Genomic DNA, 9,111 nt, shown 5'->3' on the forward strand with positions numbered 1-9,111 from the left:
TTCGCTCAGACCTGAGACGTATAAAGCTTTTAAAAAAATGGAATTATACATGTACTTGAACTAAACTTTCTTTTGCGATACCCTGTTGCATACTGTGTACCGTACAGATGCCATATAATTAATTTTTTCCGCAATTGCTCTGAAATTTTTAACATGTACTAATCTGGAAACAATCAGTTAAAATTGAGAAAGGAAATCCATCTTTGTGAGACATGTGCCTGGCTTTTCTGTTCAATGTGTCTACTGTAATTCACTTATTACAGCTTTAAAATAGATAGGCTTATTTCATTTGGGTATTTATCTTTTTATCCATGTTACTGATATCCACACTAGGTCTCTTCAGCAATGCCAAAGAAGATTAATAGTCCTGCTGCGTCACCTTCTGTGATGTCACATGCAAATTAGAGGGGCCTCACATCTTCACTTTCACCCAGGGCCCCAAAAAACCTAGCACCACCCCTGAGTTGGGGTTTCTCCTAAAGGCTTGGTCCGCCCATGCACCGCAGGGGTTGTGTCACGCGCCAGAGGTCTGTTACTGTCAGCTTAAAACGTCATGAAAAAAACATTATTTGAAAAATATAAAATGGGTCTGGGGAGATCAAAATTACCATAGGTGTGTGTACTCACCAGAAATTCTGGATTGGGACACCTTGAACATAAATGCTGGAAGATGTCACTCTTAGACACATCAGAAAGCAGTAATAGGACATGCAGGCATCCGAAATGCAGGATGAGGCCATGCACACGCACACACTAGAACTCATGATGGGAGTAATGCGCAGAAAAGAGATAAACTAATTAGAGATCATGCATACACCACAAGTGTAGCGAGAGGACGGACACCAAAAATACTGAGAGAGCAAATCAAGAGCACGTTCAGAAAAGCAAGGAGTGGAGGCCGGTTACACACAACAAATGCTGACGCTGGTTATGCACTGAGTGGAAAAGGCAGGGTAGGGAAGTCATCATGGGCACTGCAGAAATGGACACATGTTGGGAGAGGCAATGCAAGCCTCATAAATGTTGTTTTGGAGAGAGCCTTCACACATCAGTGGAACAACAAAACATGCGGCTAGGAGAAGTGCACACCAGAAGTGTTAGCAGAGGTCTTGCATGCATCCGACCCATCAGGGACAGAAGTTGCACACAATACAGAAGGGATGAGAGAGGCCTTGCACACATCCGACACACCGGGGACGGATGTTGTACACGCTCCATAAGGGATGGAAGGGGCCTTGCACACATCTGACGCACCGGGGACGGATGTTATACACGCTCCAGAAGGGATGGGAGGGGCCTTGCACACATCCGACACACCGGGGACGGATGTTGTTGTACATGCTCCATAAGAGATGGAAGTGGCCTTGCACACATCTGACGCACCGGGGACGGATGTTGTACATGCTCCATAAGAGATGGAAGGGGCTTGCACACATCCGACACACCGGGGACGGATGTTGTACACGCTCCATAAGAGATGGAAGGGGCTTGCACACATCCGACACACCGGGGACGGATGTTGTACACGCTCCATAAGGGATGGAAGGGGGCCTTGCACACATCCGACACACCGGGGACGGATGTTGTACACGCTCCATATGGGATGGAAGGGGCCTTGCACACATCCGACACACCGGGGACGGATGTTATACACGCTCCAGAAGGGATGGAAGGGGCTTGCACACATCCGACACACCGGGGACGGATGTTGTACACGCTCCATAAGAGATGGAAGGGGCTTGCACACATCCGACACACCGGGGACGGATGTTGTACACGCTCCATAAGGGATGGAAGGGGGCCTTGCACACATCCGACACACCAGGGACGGATGTTGTACACGCTCCACATGGGATGGAAGGGACCTTGCACACATCCGACACACCGGGGACGGATGTTATACACGCTCCAGAAGGGATGGAAGGGGGCCTTGCACACATCCGACACACCGGGGACGGATATTATACACACTCCATAAGGGATGGAAGGGGCCTTGCACACATCCGGCACAACGGGGACGGATGTTATACACGCTCCAGAAGGAATAGGAGGAGCCTTGCACACATTCGACACATCGAGGAAGGCAGTTGTACATGCCCCAGAAGTGATGGGAGGGACCTTGCACACATTCAACACATCGAGGAAGGTAGTTGTACATGCCCCAGAAGGGGTGGGAGGGGCCTTGCACACATATGAAACTTCGGGGACGGAAGATCTACATGATCCAGAAGGGATGGGAGGGGCCTTGCACACATATGACACACCGGGGACGGAAGTTGTACATGCCCCAGAAGGGATGGGAGGAGCCTTGCACACATCTGACACACTGAGAAAGATGGTTGTACATACTCCACAAGCGATATGCAGGGGCACAACTGAAACTCTCTAGGTAGAGGATGGGCAAACACTAGCACTTCTGGGTGAGAAGGCAATGCACACACCAGAGTAGCTGGAGAAGGAGGTGTGTACGCATCAGAAGCCAGAAAGAGGGGGTCATGCAGGCACCAAAAAAGGCAGTAGGATTAGCAAAGGGAGCTGGGTAGCCCCAGCCCATAGGGTAATCTGGCATTAAGGCAAGGTCCAGGGCCGACTCTAGCGGTTGCGGCTGTACTTGGTGCGACAATGTTTGTTTGCACCCACTAATAACCTCCTTCTCCACTCCTCATCCCTCCATAGCTCCTATCTCACATGTATTTCATTTGTTTTATATCTCTACTCATCCAAATAAGGATGTCAGAGCACTTTGCATCACACACAGCTCATACAGAGGCAATGAATCATACATGTGTAAATCAGTCTATAGGAAATGTTGCATAAAACAATGAGGACTACAAAGTGTAGGAGTCACGTGTCATCCATACTGGTATGCTGTAAACTTTAAGAGCCCTGAGTCTGGAGTAGCACAATTTTGGATTTAAAAGTAGCACTGTGGTCGGGAACATAAGGTTCTGACCTATCTATGCCATGAGGTTTGCATGCAGCTGTCTGATGCCAGTAGGATTGTACTTTTTGAACTGCAGTTAACAAAAGGATCTCTGTGACAAAAGCAGCAGCCCACTGAGTTATCTACATAAAAAGCAGTTCTGTATGGTGCACCTTCTTTGCAGAAGCCACATCAACCCTCTGCTCAGTTTTATGATGATTCAAAACTGCAACTAGACAAAACTCGGAACTCTCTCCAGCAAATACATTATTTGCAGAGTTATCTTGACATTTTTATTATTTCTTGAGCATTGATGCACACACAAGAAAATCCGCAGGAGGTGCTTTTAATCCCATTAGATATTTCCAAACAGTGTACCAAGCATGAGACATTTTTGAAGAAACTGTGAAATGCACTAAAATATTTGGAAGAGGCAGTAGAGTAGAACATCTGAAATGCTAGGAAAGGAGCGAGGAAGTCTGAGAGGCCTGTTCTGAGTTCGGAGTTATTAACGCCTCGTTATTAATGCCCTCTACCTTGTATCAACGCCCATTAACTGTTGAGCAATTAAAGCCAAGTGCATTAACACGATCACCTACCCCGGCCGATGCCACTCGTTTAGAAGGCAACTAATGACTTGTGGCAGTAAGTCACCTATATTAGCCTAAGCCATTGAACCTGGTGTATCAAGTTAACACTTTTAATTTTAGTTTGTACAGGTTACTAGATCGGTGGACTGAGCTCTGTAAGAGCAAACCTACAGGCATTAATATATTCTTTCAGAAAACGTCTGGCCTGGGCATTAACTCACCTGTACCAGCTGAAGCCCTTGTCGTAGTTCCTATCAAAGAAGTGGGGCTCGGCCCCCACGGCTCGGATGTCGGGGTGCACTCGCAGGAACTCCAGCAGGGCGCGCGTGCCCCCCTTTTTCACTCCAATGATGAGAGCCTGGGGGAGCCTCTGGATGCCCTCCTCCAGCGGGGCGAGGGTGCGGGGACGCCTCTGTACCCCAATCCGCCGCAGCAAGCTGTGCCTGACCAGGGTCCCCCCTTCCTGTGCCGGTGGGGCTGGGCACCTCTCCGTCAGACAGTACAGGAAGGCGAGGGACGTGAGCAGGGAAGAGAGGGCCAGCAGGAACCCCCTCATGAGAGTGCGGGGAAGGGGCAGTGGGGGGCCCGCCAGAGGCGCCATAAGAGCCAGGCACTGGGATCCCCCATTCTAAGAGTTCACGGGGGCCATGGTAAGTGTATCTATTTTTAAATAACCCGTTCTCCTTCCAGTCCCTGCCTTTAGTTCAATATATTACTGCAAAATACTGTGGTGCTTTCCCGAGACCTCCAGAGTATGAAGAGACGGCAGACACTCCAGGGAGAGCCCCAGTCAACAATTCCGCCGGAGAACCCACCAATCGAGTAGAGACCTCGGGATCGAAGAGTGACCAAGAAGGAGATTTGGGCAGATTAGACCAAAAGTTAAAGTTATTTTTGTAAAAAAAAGATGACGAGTCCAAGGACATTATGGCCGACCAAGTGTCAAATCATATTCCAAGTGACTCAAACGACCAAGCGAGAGAGCGTTCTGACAGAGCGGGGTGAGTGAGAGGTGTCAGACTTACTCCAAATGACAGAGCCTGTTTCTGAGATGTTAGACTCATAGATACAATGAGTTAGAGATGTGAGGCTCACGCAATGAGTGAACATGTGCTCCGAAGTGTGACACTCATGCTCAATGAGTGACGCTGCGGCCCTAGTTGTGAGACTCTTGCTCGATGATGGTGAATCCTCAGCAAGTGGGAGACTCATCACCAGTGAGTGCGACCTCACAGGCCACCGCTGCTGCGGGCATCAGAGTTCCGGATCCCCTTGTGGCACGTGTAAGGCAGGCGTCAGAATTCCAGCTCAAGTGAAAGATGGGGGAGGTGCTGTATGCTGACCCCCAGATTGCCCCGCCTCCATCTGTCCTGCAGAGTTGCTGAAGTTGGGCAACAAGCTGGGTCCACTCCCCGCTCCTCCACAGATGCGACGCCCCGTGTGTGGGGCAGCTTTCACTGCCGGACCCCCGGGTCCTCGTGAAGATCTGTCAATGCTGGCGGTGGCTGCGGGTCCTGTCGCGCCCCTGCTGCCTCCTTCCTCGGTCGTTATCCACAGGCACCGAGCCGCGGGCGCGAGCCGCACACTCGGTTCAGAGCGCCGGAAGAGCTCTCGGTGCTGCTGCTGCTTGCCCTGGCTCCCCGGCTCGCGTGTCTCCCCGCTCCCTCCCACGGAGTGAAAGGCGCTCACTTCCACCTGCAGCTTACAGCATCCTGCAGGGCGAAGCAGCCCCCACCGATCCCACACCTGTCAGCAGCGGGCCCTTCTGATGTCCCACGAGCAGGCAACTTCAAGCCGAAGGATTTCACAAAGCGGTTGTTTGCCTCTATTTCAGGGGAGCTGTTACTTTCGCATCTTCACCAGATCTCCTAAGGATGAGATCTCTCCAGTGTTCTCTCCTTGGTGTGATCCTTTACACCTGTCTCACATCCCTGCTGATTCCCAGGATCAGTCTCAAGGTGTGTCCCTCAATGTATCTCTCAGTGAAATGGCCCTACAGATTACCGTGGTGGTGTGTGTGATCCTCCGCAGAACCATCTCAAGGGTCTAATAATCTTAATTCTTCTCAGGAGGTAGTGATGCTGGGGCCCCTTCAGATGCCTCCCAGGGGGAGCAGGTGCCCTTCCAGTTTAAGTGCTCAGTGCTGCTGCTCACTGGTAGAAAGTTGCCCATGTGTCTGGAAGTGGGTCTGTCACTCCCAATGCACGGGTCTGCGAAAAGGGAGCTGCAGTCTTCTCACACCCCTGTGGGGCAGAGGGGGCCAAGAAGCTGAATTTGGTAACAAGACTAGCTAGATCCCGCTTGAGAGAAAAGTGAGAGGTAACCAGAGGTTATGGCTTGGCAGTGGTCTGCACACCTTCACCCCCATGTGTGGCAGAGAGAGCAGAACGAGACCTGACGGGTAACATCTGGGCAGGGCTGTGGTTCCTGTGGCGCAATGTAGGCCGCTGCGGCGCATGGAGGACACGCCCTTCAGAGGGTCACGTTAAGCTCACAGCCTATGAATATCTGTGATAAATGAGACCCTCAGAGACCCCTCGCCACTTTCTGTAGGTGGACACCATCATTGTGTGTTCCGCAACTGTGTGGTTACAGTGGTTGGAGTTCGCGGACGTGTTCATGGGGGGGCTCCAGCATCACTGGAAGAACTGCAAGATTTGAGGCGTAGCTGCTCATGTATAGACTAATGGTAAAGCACCTTTGTGTCTCTCCGAGATTCAGCAGAATCTTATGAGGGGTCAAATAAAAGTTTGTGAGAAGTAGAGAGTATGCAGAGTATTCACTGGCCTGTGAAGATGGAGTTACAAAATAGAGTCTATCGAATTTACTTTTTATGTGAGTGTGTGTAGAAGAGTAATACTACCTTAGAAAGCATGACCAGAGCCCATCACGCCTCAAAGAATGTTTAGACTCATGAGTCAGCATAATGTGAGGGATAGCCAGCATGTCGCCAAGAAAGCCAACATTCTGGATGTGTGCCATAAGTCACAGGTAAAAACAGAAAAGTGATGGGAGGGATGCTAGAATTAATCTCGGCCACAGGTAATTTAATAGGGCTACATTCTAGTCCATCCACAGGTGGGCGACCTGCTCCTTTGTTAACACCCTTCCTACTCCTTACCTTCAGGACATCAGAGGTGATCCCGTCTAGATGGCTCAATGGTTCCGAGGCCAATGAGTTTCTTAGTGTCCTCTTCAGCTGGTGACAAGAAGAGGCAGCTTTAGGCCTTGTGATGCTGGGTGTCCCCAGCAGACAGGAGGGCCTCCACTTGCCAACTCCTGAGCCCTCAGAAGGCCAAAGTGACCACAAGCGGGTCCAGAGTGTGTGAGAGACACAAGGAGCAGCTGAGAAGGTGAGGCAGGCACAAATTCAGGGCTTTGTTCTTTTAAGATCCCAACTACCTCCCTCTCTCATTGGGTGAACCTACAAAGAATCCACTCATTAAACGAGGATGCAGGACCTGGAGCCTTGGCTCAGCTTCCACTAGAATTCAGGATGAGCTGACTGCTTGCCACAAGCCCAAAAAACGTACCTTTGTTAGTGCCTGTCATTACCACTGCTTTGAAGATGCAAACTGCTCATGCAAGACTCACACAGAATTGAGGGCATCTGCTCTTCCATGTCCACTGTATGACTGTTATATGCTCACTCAGAAACATCTTCACTTGATCACGGAGGGGGTGTGGCTTTGGCGCCAATCAAGATGGCGGCGTGACTCCGGGACGCCGCGCCGATCTTCCCCACATAACTCAGTGTTAAGGAGAAAGCGCCTCTCATCTGACTTGAAGATGTAGGCTTTTGGATCTCCTTCAATACGGGGAGCATTTGGACTCCTTTTCTGCTGGCTTCCTCCCATTTTCAGCACCTGCAGCGATGCGAGCCGTTTTCCTTCATAATGGCTGCCATTTTAGGTCTCCTACATCGCGCAGATTGTGTCTCTTTGGAAATGCCCAGCATCTTCTGTTTGGAAACTAAAGGTAAGTACTTCCTCATGTTGGGCAAGTACTTTTCATTTACCCACTACCTTTCTTGACATATTCTGTGTACTTCAGGAGAAATGGTGTGTTTTTGTTCGTTAACGGCCGCCATTTTGTGATTCCCTCACTTCACCTTGTGAAATTTGGTCAGAGTTTGACTTTATTTTTGAGATTTTGTATTAAATCTTGAATTTCCTGAGTTTTCATCACACTGTTGTGCAGTCAGTGTTACGAGGGACTTTGAGTATTTACAATTTCCATAGAGTATTTATTATTGAAGCCACCACATCTCAAAAGCTTTCTTTGATCATCTGATTTGACTCCCTTATTACACAACACAGAGATTAGGCATTGAAAAGGTGGACCCTGCGACCTCAGCCTGGATCTGGAACTTTCTTTTCCTCACAGTCCACATGTTTTTGCTGGGTTTTTTTCAGAACTCAAAGCTTCAAGCATTGTTTACTAAATTTCTCTTGTCTCTTCTATGGGGAGATTAAGAAACCTTAAGCTCACCTCGTCCACCAATCTAACTGCACACTCAGATTCTGATTCTGCTCTCAATGACATGGAGGACATTTCTCTCCAAAAACCTGATCACTCATCAGGCACCATTCCAAAATCACATCTTTCAAGCAAACTACTTGCGATTTCCACCAAAAAAAGATCCTCCTTCTCCAGCGAATTCATCCTCAGCCTCCATGGATATTATTCTTGAGGAAATTCGTGCTTTGAAGCCCTTCATGGAGGAAACTAATAAAACTTTGCAACATCTAGATGATAAATGGTCTTCGTTGGAGTCACATATGCTTGTTGTGTAACAAAGTACGGATTCTCTTCAGGTTTCATGTTCACTTATTTCAATTCTGGAATCTGAAATCTCTCTGCTTAAGAATTAATCAGAAGATTTGGAAAACCGTTATCGCAGAAACAATATCCAAATTTATGGTCTCCCTGAAAACATTGAGGGTTCCAACCCAACTGCCTTCTTTCAAACATTCTTGCCTAAGCTCTTGGACTTATTTTCTACGCCTTCTTTTAACATTCAGAGGGCTTACAGACTGGGTCCCAAGATTTCTGCAAAACCTGCTGGAGTCATCATATTTTTCTTGCAATTTACAGACCTTTTACAAGTCCTGTTTGTTGTCAAGTCCAATAAACCAATTTTTTGGGAGGGTCAACGTTTATTTTTCTCTCAAGATGTGGCTAAAGTTACAGCTGATCGTCGAAAGAAATTTCTTGATCTTCGCCCTCAACTGCGTTCTATAAATACCAGATTTGGACTCATTCATCCCTGCCTTTTCAAGGTCACTTATAAAGAAAAGACTACTACATTCGATGATTCAGCCCAGCGTCGGATTGGTAACGCGGGTACTCAGGCAAAGTTTCAGCTGTGGGCTATTTTTTGGGCAGCCTGGGGGATTGATTTGGGCATTGTCTCTGTTGTTCAGATACAGACAGCGGCCCAATGTGTGTCTCAGTGGCCTTCCAGGAGGCAGATGGGCGCTCATTAGCTCCCGTTTAGCAACAGGCAGAGGTGTCATTCCCTTTCACTCGTGGGGCCCGCCCATTAATGTGTGCATACTAAGCGGGCCAGGGGGCCAGAGCAGAAGTGGATTCTCT

The 9,111-nt window shown here is 48.9% G+C and overlaps 1 protein-coding gene across 1 annotated transcript in view; it reads right to left on the reverse strand.

Moving 5' to 3' along the window:
* LOC146809942 (heparan sulfate glucosamine 3-O-sulfotransferase 3A1-like) overlaps window positions 1-5,162 on the reverse strand; it is a 317,780-nt gene extending 312,618 nt beyond the window's left edge. The window contains exon 1 of the mRNA XM_085616800.1: window positions 3,735-5,162. Coding sequence (XP_085472926.1) covers window positions 3,735-4,114 — 380 coding nt within the window. The 5' untranslated portion in view covers window positions 4,115-5,162. The remainder of the gene's footprint in view (window positions 1-3,734) is intronic.
* Window positions 5,163-9,111: the final 3,949 nt, after the last annotated feature.

The sequence above is a fragment of the Triturus cristatus genome, chromosome 7 (genome assembly GCF_964204655.1).
Source record: "Triturus cristatus chromosome 7, aTriCri1.1, whole genome shotgun sequence".
Taxonomy (NCBI): Eukaryota; Metazoa; Chordata; class Amphibia; order Caudata; family Salamandridae; genus Triturus; species Triturus cristatus.